This window comes from Didymella exigua (genome assembly GCF_010094145.1).
Source record: "Didymella exigua CBS 183.55 unplaced genomic scaffold M421scaffold_52, whole genome shotgun sequence".
Lineage (NCBI taxonomy): Eukaryota > Fungi > Ascomycota > Dothideomycetes > Pleosporales > Didymellaceae > Didymella > Didymella exigua.
This window is the reverse complement of record NW_022984826.1, coordinates 71,085-85,393: the sequence shown is the minus strand read 5'-3', so window position 1 is coordinate 85,393 and position 14,309 is coordinate 71,085. Positions and strand designations below refer to the sequence as shown.

Sequence of the window (14,309 nt, the reverse complement as noted above, 5' to 3'; positions counted from 1 at the left end):
ATATCATGTGATCTGAGCCACGTGGTCACAAAATCTCATCCACGGTCGAGACTTGAGAGTCGTTGCTCGAGAACGACATGTGTGTACTGTCAGCACAATGGGCGTACTACGAATGGGTTAAAAAGCTAGGTCATGGAGTGCGGTGATGGCGTCGTTGAGGTGACGAGGTGACATTGTCCCAAGCTAATAGGACGTTGCCTGAGGGATTAAACAGACGTGGAAAGCACGCCCCCCCCCCTTCACCTAGACTCCCAAAGACCTCTCATAACTGTTGCCATTCCATTCTATCCCCGTTGCAGGGCTATACCCATACCCATACCCAAAATCCATGATGTGCCGAGTATCATCGCCGAAGACGGGTCCTGATTCCACTAACTCCTTGGGTCGACATGCCCATAAGTCGACAAGGAAAGCAGGCCACCGAAGCGAAAGATTGGATCTGTCACATCAACTCCCCGGCAACAACAAAGAAAGTCAGAGATCAAAAGAGCCATGGCGTCAAGAGTTTCCACCATCATCTACTGAAAGATGATTTGAAAAGATACTCATTAAAGATCCACCCCACGCAGGGCCCGAGTGTCTACGCTCGAGTCTACAAGCTGGAATCCCGAGCGCTCAGACTCCAAATGTAGTATCGGCGCCCTCGTCAAGCGCCACAAAAACCCGATGCGCTGATGCATCGATTCCCAAATCAGTTTTCCACACAAGATGCCCCAAGTTGATCGTGTATATCGTGCCCAATCCTCATCGCCGCTTGGCTTGTTCTGCACGCTTCGCTTGCTTACCTGAACAAGCTCCTCAGCTCCTCCAACCTTCGCTTACTATCCTCGCTCTTATTCCTCTTCTTCGTCATCGTGAGATCCGCAAGCGCCTTCTTCTTGTCCTGCAGAAGAAGCATCTTCTCCTCAAAACTACCATCCATGATGAACCGCTTAATCGTAACCTCTCTGTCCTGTCCAAGCCGGTGGACACGATCCACAGCCTGCGCTTCAGCAGCAGGATTGAACTGCGGCTCCATCATGAACACTTTGTTGGCAGTGGTCAGGTTGAGGCCCAGTCCGCCGGCGCCGATGGACACGAGCATTACGCGGATCGAGGGGTCAGACCGGAACATGTTCATGGATTTGTCGCGGGCTTCGCGCGTCATGCGGCCGTCAAGGCGGACGTACGTGTGCGAGTGGTTCTTGAGCGCGATTTCAATGAGGTCGAGGTGTGTTGTCCAGCTTGAGAAAACGACGCTGCGAAGATGATTAGTATATCGCTGGAGCTGGGGAGCTGGGTACATACCTCTTGATCGGCCGCTCTTCAGGGTGAGCTAAGTCCCAGCTGTGAAACTCTTGGAGGTCGTTGAGTAAAGCTTGCGTCTTTGTATGTGGTCCGGCGTAGCTGTTGATCTTCTTTGACAGTTTTGGATCCCGACGCATCTTTTCCCGCGTTTCACAGAAGACTTGATACTGGTCGCGCAGGAGCTGGAACAGCGAAGGCTTGACCTTGTCTTCACAGAAGTGACAGGTTACCTTGCCCTCCTCGATACCGTTGTTCGTAAAGTCTGTCATTAACTTCTTCTTGTGCTTTGGACAGACGACGTGGTAGCAGGAAGTCATATAGCCGATTAAGTTGGGAGGTTCGCCATCCTCATCTTCGTCGTCTGTGTCGACGTCCTCCAAGACGGACTTGTGGCAGTAGGCGCATGTGTCTGCGCTCGTCTGACCGAGCATATCGAGCATGTCGTAAGCTTGTTGCTGATTAAGCGACGACAGCTCCTCCTCCTCGTCGTTGATCTCCATTGGCTGGTCTTCCGACATGCCATCAGTGGTCTTCAGCGCCTCTTCACTGAGCAAGTCACGACCATGAGCGCAGATCAGACGCAGGTTGAGGATAGCTGTCAGGATACGCGCGTACGAGTGACCGCCCATCTTCTCACCCGTCGTGACGGCATTGACCTTGCGCTGTGTATCCTTCTCGAACCAGTCGTGAAGCTGCGACTCGGCCTTGGAGAACTTCAGCCTAACGATCGTGTCTGTGCGCTTAGGTACTTCGTCCTTGATGATCTCCTTCGTTCGGCGAATCGTGACTGCGCTGACAAGGAGTTGCAGCTTGGGCACGACTTCTGGATCGGCCGCCTTGAAAGGGCTGATGATGTAGAGGTTGAAGCCGTAAGTGGTGTCGAAGGGCTTCAACTTGATGAAGCTGAACAACGAACCGAGATCCTGCAAAATAAGTCAGTCTGACATGGTGCTCAGTTCACGTGAAGCTTACTTCGAGACGGTTCTGGACAGGCGTTCCGGTAACCGCCCATCGGCGCTGGCCTGGAATTGCAATAGTCGCCCTCGACTGCTGAGTCTGGTTTCGGATAGTGTGGGCTTCATCCAACACGATGCGAAACCAGTTAATCCAAGGCAGGGCCCGCTTCCCGTCGTTCATATCTTTGGCGATGATGTGATATGTAGTAACCACGATATCGTAGTCTGCCAACTCACTCGCACTCATGTCGAAACGCTCGCTGCCGTGATAGCGGGTCCACTTGAGTGCACCACCAACAGGGAAATGGTCTTTAATCTGCTCTTTCCAGTTTGTCATGGTACTGAGAGGGCACACCAAAAGTGTGGCTCGACTGTTGATGGTAGGCTGGATGACTGTGATGTTTTTCTCATCTTGAATCTGTGGCGGCTTCTTCGCCGCGAACTCTCGAGCATCCCTGATCGAAGTGTCGTCAGAAACAAGGGACAGCACGCTGAGCGTCTTGCCCAGACCCATCTCGTCTGCAAGGATGCCGCCTCGGCAGGGCTTAGGCTTCTCATCTTGCTCCTCGCCAGTGATGATGTGAATGAACTTCTTGCGGCCGTTATCACGGTAGCGCGGCTTCCAGAGCGGGTCGGACTTCTCAGCCGCATCGCCGGTGTGTTCCTGCTCGCGATTCCACATGAAGTACAAGGCTTGCTTCTGATGAGGATATAGTCCAGTCTTGATGTGTGAAGATGGCTCGCGCGTTGGCACTTCCTCTGAGGTGCCAATCACAGAATCAAAGACATTCTGAACATCGTCGCGGATCTCGTCGGCGGTACGGATGGCGTAGTTGACCATTGGCATCGCCGCATGCCCGGCGCGCAGATTTGAGTGGGCATCCAAGGTTGGATGTTCCATCTGCGTCTTGGTCATGGCTTCTTGTGTCTGTGGGTTGAAGTAATCGTACTTTCCGAGTTCCCATAAAGGCCGCGTCAGCTTCGCGTTTCTGTTTTTGAGGTGTTTCCCAATGCCATAAGCATGACTGCGCGGGCAGTACAGCTGCAAGGTCATGGAGATGAGAGTCTGGTGCGGTGTTCCAGGTGTGTTGGGTTCGGCTCCATGACGCTTCCGCGGATCGGTCCAGGCAACCCATTTCAGACCATTGTTTCTCGAGCTATCCATGAGAGGTACCATAGCTTGCGCAGTTTTGCCGTCGACTCTGCCAAACTCCTTCCCTGCAGCATCTGTGACGATGATTATAACATCTCCTCGTTGACCAGCTCTGCGAAAGCCGACCTTGATCCTGCCCAACGCGCCGTTGTTGCCCATGTACTTCTTGGGGTCAGGGAACGGCACTGTGTGCATGCTGATATATGTCTGCTCGAGCTTGCCGATGCAAATCATCTGTGACGAGTTGTCATGAACCACTTTAACCTCGTCATCGTCACCTGGGAGGGTGTTAGCACATTTCGAGATGACGTAAAGGCGCGCACTTACTCATGGTCAGATCAACCGGTGCGGGTGGAGATATAGAAGCACCTCTGTTTTGGTTCAGAACAAGCGCGCTGCCACCGCCAAACGAACCACCATTCGAGGGCTTCTTCATCTGCTGCTGCTGCTCGGTTGTCCTGACACGCTTCGCAGGAGAGGCAGCTCGCTCTTGAACGTTATGCAGACGCTCAACGAGCGATAATTGACCCGCGCTTGTTAGATCTGTGCGACTGCTTTCGCTGCCTTCGGAAATAGACGCTGGTCGCTTGGCTGCTGATTTCGGGCCAAGCAGCGCCGCAGGGTCAAAGCGAGGCGTTGCAGGCGGTGTTCGATTCTGTTGCGCGGATTGTTCAGCTGGAGAAAGCAGTGTTAGCTTGTTGGCTATCGAATCGGTGTTGTCGGGCAACAGCTCATATGATGTTGCTTGGTGGAGGTCATTGGCGAGGTCATGTGACTCGTCGATACACTGCTGGATGGCGAGTGAAGAGGAGGCTGACTGCGCACTATAAAGCGAGCCATCGCCCATATCCAGATCGATCGCGTCATCCATAGTAGTTGTAGAGGTTGGTGTTCACAGTGAAGAAGAGGAGTGTAGAAGTTTGAGGGATGGTAGAGAGGAGAAGATTACCTTTCTTGCGCGCCCCACGGGGGTCAAGTAGGAGAGCGGGATTCATAGTGTACAGATGCAAGTAAACGTGTTGTTACAGGTGAGAGAGCGCCGCAGGCTTCAGGCGGCAAGGTCCCAGCTCTTTCTGCAATGCTTCGATGCTCGCTGGCACAGCGCATCCAGCATTGTTGATCTTCGGTCGCCGTTGCAGGGTTGTTCTTTGTCTCGTGTTCTTGGTTGCTCGAGGGCTTGTGTCGAACAAAGCAAGATGTTCTGAGAGCGCAAGTTTTGGTTGTTGCGCGCCGCTCCCTGGGCTCGATGTAGTTGAGGTACAGGTCACGCGCCACTCAGATCGGACGGCCGCTAGCGACGGGGATTGACACTGAGACAATGCACTTCGCCACACGGGACGGCTATCTGAGAGCAATGCGTCTAACACAAACTGCATGAAGAGCTCTGATCGAAGGGATGGGTAAAGAAAGGGTAAGGTTCGAATTTGTGTTTGTTCATCGCATCGCGTTGGATTAGGTAACCATGAACCATATATGTACACACAGCGGCACAGCCTGGCTATAAGTTACAACACGCCGATCCTAAGTCTCCCTTCTTCAAACACCGCTACACCACGCTCATGCTCTCTATCTATCTATCCATTCAAGTAGCTAAAGATTACATATAGATACTGACGTTGCATAGCAAGCAAATACGAGATGACCGCAGGATATCATCTTCCACGTTCTTTTGAAGCAAGCACCAACCACATGGCCCGTGCGTTTCCGGCTGCAAAGATGATTGCGTCACGAGGTCTTTCCCCTCCGCGCGCCTAAGCAGCCCCGCCGTGTCGACGCCCACACGTTTCCCGTTGGCGAAGTTCGAAGGTCATATTCATCGATAGCACCCTTGATAATCCCGAAACGGAAGCCAGTCGTGCGGCGCCTCAAGGGCTATGTGTTACTACAGCAGTGTGTGAGGTTGCTACGAGGTAGCATTCCCCCGCGCCTCAGCGCCAGTACAAAACGCCCAAACCAACGCCAGCTATGCAAAATGCCTCTCCCTTGATCCATGCACACAACCACATGCAGTTTCGGCGATACAACGCTCGTTCACCGACTTTGCGTGAGCTCATCACCTGATCAACACCACGTGAACACCGGGTTCCTCCCCTTTACCATCTCCAGTCGCTCCACAATCACCTTCTTGCGATTCCCCTCCATGTCCTCGTTCGCTGCATACCCCAGATCACCTTCATCATCGTCGTACTCGTCTCTGCGCAGATTGAGCGAGAAGCGGCGCTGTCTCTTGCTGCTGTCGCGGCGCGGCATGTCGTAGCTCATGCGCGAGCGATGCGAAGGTCTGCCATTGGACTCTGGCACCCTGCTCGACCAGGGCACGTCGTTGACGGTAGCCGGAGACATGGGTGAGGTTCCGCTGGTGCGGCGGGCGTCGAAGGACGACGAATCGCGGGTGAGGTTGAAGCGGTTCTCGTGCGCTGAGTCGAGGGGCGGCGAGTTCATGAGGAGGTCTGTCTGGGGTTTCTGTGGGGGTGTTTGCAGCGCTGTGATGTCCATTTCTTCGTGCTCTTCGTCGAGGCGCTGCGACCGTGTGAGGGGTTGCTTGCGTCGCATATCGGCGGAGGGGGCACGCAGGGGGACGGCAATGGGGATCTCGACGATATCGTCCCAGACGCATACGCGGGCGCGACGTGTCAGCTCCAGGGGGCCGTGATCGGGCGTCTTGAGAGTTTCCACGACGTTCCAGGCTTGCCCTTTCATAACTGCAATCTGCTTTGCATACATGCGCTCCTTAAAGTCTGCGTCTTGAGAGAAGCATTGTCTGAGTGCTGCTTGCGTATCACTCCACCATTGTTTCGACGTGAGGAGCGGCAGGAAGTGCTTGCGCGTGGCCTCGGAGAAGGGCTGGCCGATGAGAGAGACGGGCAGGAAGAGCCAACCGAAGGGGTAGCTGCGCCACTGTTGCAGAGTCAGCATTTGCTTCACTAATAATTGCTGAGTCAACTCACAGCGTCTGGATGCTTCCATGGCCACGACAAGCTGTTGTCGATGGCACCAAGTGTAATCTCTGGCACGGGTCCTTTCTGCATTGGTGTATTGGAGCGACTGGAAGCCCTCATAGGCTCGCTGCGTCCGTATGGGTCGAGCTCTGACATGGACTGCCGTGTGTACTGGCTCGCTGTATCCTCTCCGTCCTCTTCGTCGCTCAGCTTGGGCGGCTCAGCGACAATTGTAGCTTGCTGCGTCTTCTGGTCGATCTTGATCATCCAGTTGTCCAGGCCTCTGTCGGTGTTGCGCATAACGTAGTCGAGAATGACTAGCTTCTCCAGCTGCTCCCTGAGCGATTGCTGCAACGCAGGTGTCCAGAAGCCTCGCCGCCGCTGGGGATCTGGCGTGCCTGGCCGGTCCTCGTCGTCCTCGTTGTCAGACAGAGGTCCGCTTGGCCTACAGTCTTCGGCCCATCTTCTCCTCTTCTTATGAGAGGCAGCGTTCAGGCTCGAGGCATGCTGGTCTGGCCACGGGTTCTCCTTCAGGAAGATGTTGGCGTCCTTGAAGCCCTTCAGGAAGACCTGGAAGCTACCAGGCTTCTCGGGAAACGGTTTGCCCTTCTTGTAGTATGCCCTCCGTTCCCAGAAGTCATAGTAGAACGACTTGGAGGAGAGGTCGACGATGTCGGTGTATGGTACGATGTGCGTTCGCAGCTGGGTGTCGAGGACATATGCGGCAGCTTCGGAGATGTAGCTCAAGTTCGGGATGAGGCAGGCGCGGCCGAAAAAGAAGGGGAACAGATTGCGATGTATCCACTTTGTCCATTTGGGGTTCCGTGACGCGTAGGGCTCCTCGTCCTTTGGCTTGAAGACACCCACGACCTTGCCCTGGGCGTTGCGCGCGAAGTAGCTGCCGGAGCTGCCCTGTGTGATGAGCTTGGGATGCACTCCCAGCTCAATGGCGGTCCGTACGCTCTCCACCGTGTCGTCAAACTGCAGCTTGGTCATGCGCTCTGGTGTGTCGGCTGCCTCGTAGTCGAACTGCAGCGACTCTGCCGTTGCCGGCCGCACGCCGTCTGGCGCCTGGAAGACGGAATGGTGGATCTCGAGCTGCTCATCGTCTGGCCCCTCCTTCTGCTTCTTGAATTTGAACTTCTGCGCAATCTCGTCCGCCCAGCGTTCAAACCGCGCGTTTATGGCTTTGATGTCTACGCCGGAATTCGATCGGTGTCGCCGCAACGAGGATGCTCGGTGGGCCGTCGGCGAGCCTGGGGCCGAATCGCCCGGCATGCGCATGCGCGAGCTTCGTGACGGCTGGATGGGAGCATATTGCGCGTGAGAGAGAGAGTCCTGGTGGAAGCCATCGTCAGAGCCAGCATCCGAGTCCTCTTCCTCCTCCGCCTGCGCTATTCGAGCGTATCCGGACGTCGGTCGTCGTTTATCTTTGGGCATTATGAGGAAACGAGTGTTTGCAAATGTGCAAAGAAGGACATCTGGCTCTAGGGAAGGGACCCTGACGCAGCTAGAATTACTGGGGAATGACGATGGAGCTGTTGCGAAACCCCAGCCAATGGTTCGCGCTATATGTACCTAGTGAGGCCTAGGCCGAGAAGCTGCGGGTCGTCACATGCCAGCACTTGCTCAGACCATACAATTGCCCATGTGCTATACGCGATACGATGAATTCGTCTACTTCTTGTAGCAGCTTACGCGAATAAAGGCAATTCGGAAATTGTGGGTATCACGGTCTAACAACAGAAGGGATCGCGCTTCTGTGCTCAAAAGCTATCATCCAGATCCATCTGGCGTCTGACTACACTCGGGCTATCGTCCTCCAGTCCACCCGTTGTGTCTGTCAAGTCGCCTCCAGCTGTCATCAGTAGATCGTCGACAATGCGTCTGCTAGCCTCTCGGGCTGCACAAGCGTTAGCTGGATTCAGGAGCTAATCATATGGCACATACCAGGTGTCTGCAGGAGCTTCGTCTGTGGAATGTGGAACTGAATCGTCTTTGGCGGACTGAAGTCGAGGTCATCGTCGTCACTGTAGTCGACAAAATCCTGGTCCCTCCCTGTGCTCATTGGTGTCTTGCCCTTGGCAGGTGTCTGGACGCTCACGCCAGGCGTACGAGGCGTCTTCATAGGCGAGAAGATGTCAGCACGCAATTGAGGCGCTGGCGAAGAGGGAGGCGATGAGTCATCCCACTTAGGCAGTCTTGTGTTGGTCGCCGCTCCACGGGGCGTGGCTGCAGTACGATGCGCGGTGCCTGGTGTAAATGCACCGGTGGGCTTATACTTCCGGGGGCTAATGAGTGGCGTAGCCTGTACGCGGAAGGTCTTGTCCAGAACGCGGTGCATGAGCGGATCCTGGTTAAAGTGCGGCTTCTTCGACGTTGTGGGCTGGACGAAGGGTGAAGAGTCGAAGCCCATCATGTCTGGGAGAGCTTGCGACCTCCCAGGTGTGACTGGGTCGAACTTTGGTGTCCTCAGACCTGACTGTCCTCCCTCAAGCTCCTGACGCAGCGCTTCGTAAGGTGACGAGAGCCCAGCGAATTGCGGTGCCTCCTCGTCCGCATCCAGTTCCTCGCCGTTGCCATGCGCACCCTTCCTAAGCGGTTGCGGCATGCCGGGCGTGCTGTGGCCCATTGACGGCGAGTCCATTGTCATCGTATCATCCATTTCACCATGAGATGAGGCCGGCCGCTGTGGGGTAGTTGCTCCTCCCCTGGTCACATCCCCAGTAACTGTCTCGTCATCCTCGTATGTTTCCTCCTGCTGTATATCATCTTGCGTAATCGAGTCGTCCTGTGGCGCTTCGTATCCGGAGAGCGACACGTTTGCGCTGGCTTCGAAGAACTGCTTCCAGAACTAGTGAAGTCAGTATTGCGCTTGAATGATAGGATATGGGTGCTAGCCTTTGAACCTTCCCAGACGGCCTCAGAGTGCTTCCCATACTGCTCCACGATAGGAAGAATCCCTGTGGTGACAATGCGATGCGCGCGACTGAAGTTGTGGTCGATTTCTGCCATTGTCAGTTGTGTTAGTGGGGCATCTCAGGGTTTGTTTACCTTGGAGCGTGAGCGTGATGGACTGCTCGAGCTTCTCCAACTCCTCTGTAAGCGACAGATTGCGATTTGGAGCCATACTTTGGCGAGACATCTTGTCGAACGTATTCGCTGTATGCCCTGGTGATGTTGTTTGGTTGTTGACGCCTTCGCGAACGTGGAGGACAACCTTGGAAGGCGCGTTGCAGCATCTGTCTAACTCCAAAGAGGAAAGGCTCGTGGCATCTCCGCTTTGCCCGCAACTCTCAACTCCACCTACGACATCCCCACTTCTTGTTTCCGCCGCCAGCTTCATCCGGCCTGAGCCCAACATCGTGTGATCTTTCGGCTACGGGCCTGCGGAACGGTGCCGCCCCGCTGCAGTAGCCAACGCGAGCGCGTCGGGCTGAACCGCAAACTCAAAGTCCATGAACGTCGCCCTCCCGGGTTACCTTACTCCGACAAGCCGCCTGAGCTTCATGGAATAGGTACTGCCGATTTGAAGCTACGAGAGGGGTACGTGCTTCCCCGCCTATCCGGTATGGAGCTTTCCCTAGCTCTGGGGTCCCTCGAGTTGCTCAAATGCATCTGGGCTGCCTTTGCCTTCTCTGATCTCTGTCTCTTCGTCCTATATGTCCTGTTCATAGCTTCAATTCACTCAAGTCCATAACGATCGCTCTTCAGTACACTTATAATGTCTTTCTGTCTACCAGCAAGGACGATCTGGCAAGCATCACCCAAGCTGGCAGCACTGCCTCGTGTTGCAACCCAAGCGTCACGCTGGACACGCGCCTACGCAACACCAACAGCGGGAGGGAGCAGAACAGCGATTGTTACAGGATCGTCGCGTGGAATGTGAGACTGCCATCTATGCAAACGAGTCCGAACTAACAGACTGACAACGCTCAGCGGCAAAGCTATTGCCCTGCGACTGGCAAACGACGGCTACGACGTATGCATCAACGACATCGCAGCGAACAAGGCTGGCTGTGATGATGTGGTCAAGGAAATCCAGGGACTCGGCCGCAAGGCCTACGCGCACATAGCAGACGTGTCGAACCTGCAAGAAGTGCAAGAGTTGGTGAAGGCATGTGCTTCAGAGCTTGGCCCGCTGAACACCATGGTTGCGAATGCGGGCATTGCGCAGGTCAAGGGGCTACTAGAATTGACTGAGCGAGATCTTCACAGGATGTTCGAAGTCAACGGCATGTCATGATTTTCCGTCGGCAAGGTTTTTACTGACCATAACCAGTCTACGGCGTGTTCAACTGCTACAAAGCCGCAGCAGAGCAGATGATCTCCCAGGGCTCGGGCGGTAAGCTCCTCGGCGCCGCCTCCATTGTTGCCTTCAAGCCCTTTGCGCTGCTCTCGCACTACAGCGCCTCCAAGTGGGCCGTGCGAGGCATGACGCAGGCCTTCGCAATGGAGATGGCCGAGCACAAGATTACGGTCAACGCATACGCGCCTGGTATCGTCGGTACCGCGATGTGGGATCTCATCGACGAGAAACTGGGTGAGAAGACTGGAGCTAAGAAGGGCGACACGATTAAGAAATATACAAACGAGCTGATCGCGCTAGGCAGGACAAGTGTCCCAGAGGATGTGGCAAGCACGGTGAGCTTTTTGTCGAGCAAGGATAGCGATTATATGACGGGGCAGACTATTGTTATTGATGGCGGTATCATCTTTACCTAAAGGCGAGGTATAATGAGGCCAACGAAATCCAATTGAGATGGCCAGAAACTGTTCGTAAAACACATCGTTAATCATGCTACTTGTCTCTGACGCCCTACTGTGTCTATCAACACATCGAAAATTCCACGCATATACACGACGCATGCATAAGACGTATCTGTTCATTTGCACATCCAGCACACCTAGAACACTACAAAAATCCGCTGAGCTATCGCATGGCTTACTAACAGCTCATCTAGCCCGTACTGATGATGTGTCCTTGACATATCCGATACTCCCTCGTCATATCGCAAAGCTGGTGTATAAGTACAGCCCCTACCACCTCCAACCTAGACAACATCGCATCAACAGGAAATCATCACCATCCACCAGCCCAACTTAAACCAAACCTACCAGCAACGAAAATGGTGTATGAAACGCATCGAACCTTGATTCCCGGCGGATATCGAAGCCACTACCTCGATGGAACCTTCCGAGGCTTCGACTATGACGACACGCCTCGCAACTCTGCAGGTCGTCGGACAACGCGCGGGGAGATGAGGCCACAGGACGAGTTCATTGACAGCCAGAGACAGAACAGGATCTTGAATGGCATGAAGACAAAGGTGGAGGGCCTCCAGACTGACCTTAGTAGGCTGGAAAGCACGCGTGGCACTATTGTTAATGCTCGAGATATTGTGAATATGTGGTCGAATATCGATCAACTTTCCGATAGTATTGAGAACTTACTCCATCCCGGCGGTCTTTAGAACAGATGGGAGCTGGCAGTCTCGAGATTCAGCTTGACAGGTTCAATGCTATAGTTTGCAATGTCATCCTGTCATGATCTTGTCCAATTACGTCCAATATGAATCGCTTGCTTTGCGTCTTGTCTGCACGGAAGGTATTGAGATAAGCCAGCATCCAAGCCATATCTGCTGTGAAGGAACTGTACTGCGCTCCGCTCAAAACATGACGTTTGCTCTAAACTATTGCGGCAGACGTAGCTGCTGTATAGTCGATGGGAAACTGCGCCGAGTTGCTTACTAGCCAGAAGGCGACCATATATACATGTCCTGAGACGTGCTAGTCAAACGTAGTCAACAGAGGTGACGATCAAGGCTATAGGACCAACTTGCACCGCAACATCTCCCTAGACTACCTCTCAAATTTTCGACTCTGCAGAATACAGGAAATGGACTCAATCCCACAAGAGCTGGTTGTACATACTACCAGCTATCTGGACTACAATGACCTCAAGAATACGCTTCTCCTCTCTCAAAGATTTCAGTATGCAGCCGAGCAATCATCTGAAGCATTTGCAGACTTTACTTTGAATTTAGAGAACGCGTCCGTCCAAGTTAGTGTCAATCTATAGTGGCCAGCGTGCTCACTATCTTCAGGAGGTCCAATTCGTCACTACCATCTCTTCTCGTGATGACCACGCCGAAGGGGGTTGTCGTGATAGTGCAGCCGATCTGAGGGATATAGACGAACAATTTACAAAACAAATTCGAACCCTGTTTAAGGTTTTGAAGGCGGTCCACGAGCGCCCGGGTGTCTCACTCGGGATCCACCTCACGATATACGAGCTCACACAAGCAATCGACGGATAGCTGAATTGCTATCATCAAATATTCGTTATTTGGCGTGTCCATCCTCTTTCGCCTTCTGCGCTGCCTAGCCTCAGGTGCGTACACACTTTGACCATCAAGTCTCCAGAACGTCGGCTTAATGACAACGGACCTGACGTGGCGCTGCGGAAGTTCGATTCGCGAATCGTCCTTGATATTGCCAAAAAGTTCCAAAATCTGAAGTTGCTGCGATGCAAACTTGGGGGTGACGAATGGCGCAAAGACTTTGCGCACAATGCACTGAACGCTATCACGAGAGAGTGGATAAGACCTCGACGAGATTTGCGACACGACTTCGGCAAAGGCCTTGAAGGTATATAAGATGTGCTTCCGCTTCTACAAAACGTCCATTTGGATTTTCTCTATCCTTTCAATTGGGTTGAATGCATTGACCAGCGATTGGCATTGCCAAACCTCACATCGCCAGCACCCTATGACCTGTTTAGCTCCAGTTTGCGTCTTCTTTCGTACCAGCTTCGTACTATGAGTCTGCGAGTGGTCACAGGTAAGACCTTGTTTTGGCCGCTAGACGGTACAATACCTGTCTGGCCGAATCTAGAAACGCTCAGCATTTTGTTCCACATGTCTACCCCCTCGGGCTCTTGGTACTTCTATGGTCTACCTGAATCGGGTGCTACACAAGGATATGAACTGACATCAGACCGGTCATATCTGCCGCTTACACCTATGAGTCAAGATTACGAGGACGAAGATATTGCTGGAGAGCAAGGATGGAGCTGGCTACATGGTCACGTTTATGTCAGACTCCGGACATGTCCCAATGGAGAAACTACACCATTTCTTTCCTCCTTTGCCAAAGCTGCAGCATCAATGCCATCGCTGAAGGAAGTCATATTATAGTCAGCACTCAGTATCCAGTCTCTCCCTACCTCTGATGTGTACGAAGACTTCGAAACCGCCCAGGTGACCAAGTTTCCAAATGAAGAGCTGGCTTGGGGGATAGCATACGCAAAACCAGGCGTTCAGGCCTTCACAAACCATCCTGGCGAAAACAATGCGGACAGACGTCAGATATGGTGGCGAGTTGCGAAGTGGCGCCCAGACGCTGAGTTGCATACTCACTTCAAAGACACTGGGCTAAGAAGTTATGGAAACGAGCTATTGGAATACTGGGGAGATGACTACGCCGGTCAAGGCTTGGACCGACAGGATATTTTCGAATCTTGGGAGGGGGCTAGATGGGCTGTTGATCCTGAGTAAGTACTGACCAGGGATTGGAAATGAGATACAGACTCTGGACTCTGCTGCTGCGACAAATGAGATAACGGGAGTCGGCTTGGAGAAGGTTCTGAATATGTAGAAAACTTACTATACTAGAGGAGCAGACAATTGTCTAGTATATACTTAACCTTAATTTGCGAGGATTTGCGCCCTAGCTATGTGAGGTGGCAGATATGGCTGATAAGATACTTAGTGTGCGTGGTGAAGAGCCTGTTGGCAAACTATAGGCTAGCAGGCTTGTGACGCGTTTAGACAAGCTCAAAATGGCCTTTAATTAAGCTAAGGATAGACAGAGGATACTACAGGAAGATCCTAAGATAATTAGCACGTGGTTTAAGCTAGTAGAGGATACTTAAGTTAAGTATAACGTACTCTATCACCGAGCTGGTCATAT

At 53.2% G+C, this 14,309-nt stretch overlaps 4 protein-coding genes across 4 annotated transcripts; 1 reads left to right on the top strand and 3 right to left on the bottom strand.

Moving 5' to 3' along the window:
* Window positions 1–781: 781 nt before the first annotated feature.
* M421DRAFT_9797 (uncharacterized protein) lies at window positions 782–4,267 on the bottom strand (the record flags this gene model as incomplete). Its single annotated transcript, XM_033598562.1, has 4 exons — window positions 782–1,238; window positions 1,288–2,210; window positions 2,260–3,674; window positions 3,724–4,267. The coding sequence occupies 4 exons, from the start codon at window positions 4,265–4,267 to the stop codon at window positions 782–784; spliced, it is 3,339 nt and encodes a 1,112-aa protein (XP_033443540.1).
* A 1,190-nt stretch (window positions 4,268–5,457) lies between these two features.
* On the bottom strand, window positions 5,458–7,775 carry M421DRAFT_9796 (uncharacterized protein; the record flags this gene model as incomplete). The annotated part of the gene is made up of 2 exons (XM_033598561.1): window positions 5,458–6,294; window positions 6,345–7,775. The coding sequence occupies 2 exons, from the start codon at window positions 7,773–7,775 to the stop codon at window positions 5,458–5,460; spliced, it is 2,268 nt and encodes a 755-aa protein (XP_033443539.1).
* An 86-nt stretch (window positions 7,776–7,861) lies between these two features.
* M421DRAFT_425945 (uncharacterized protein) lies at window positions 7,862–9,515 on the bottom strand. The gene is made up of 4 exons (XM_033594247.1): window positions 9,390–9,515; window positions 9,237–9,343; window positions 8,286–9,189; window positions 7,862–8,238 (listed from the first exon to the last, which is right to left on the bottom strand). The coding sequence occupies exons 1-4, from the start codon at window positions 9,478–9,480 to the stop codon at window positions 8,102–8,104; spliced, it is 1,239 nt and encodes a 412-aa protein (XP_033443538.1). The 5' UTR covers window positions 9,481–9,515; the 3' UTR covers window positions 7,862–8,101.
* Window positions 9,516–9,661: 146 nt separating this feature from the next.
* On the top strand, window positions 9,662–11,193 carry M421DRAFT_425944 (3-oxoacyl-reductase). The gene is made up of 3 exons (XM_033594246.1): window positions 9,662–10,220; window positions 10,275–10,570; window positions 10,618–11,193. Exons 1-3 carry the CDS (start codon window positions 10,060–10,062, stop codon window positions 11,058–11,060), a joined length of 900 nt encoding a protein of 299 aa, XP_033443537.1. The 5' UTR covers window positions 9,662–10,059; the 3' UTR covers window positions 11,061–11,193.
* The last annotated feature ends 3,116 nt before the right edge of the window (window positions 11,194–14,309 follow it).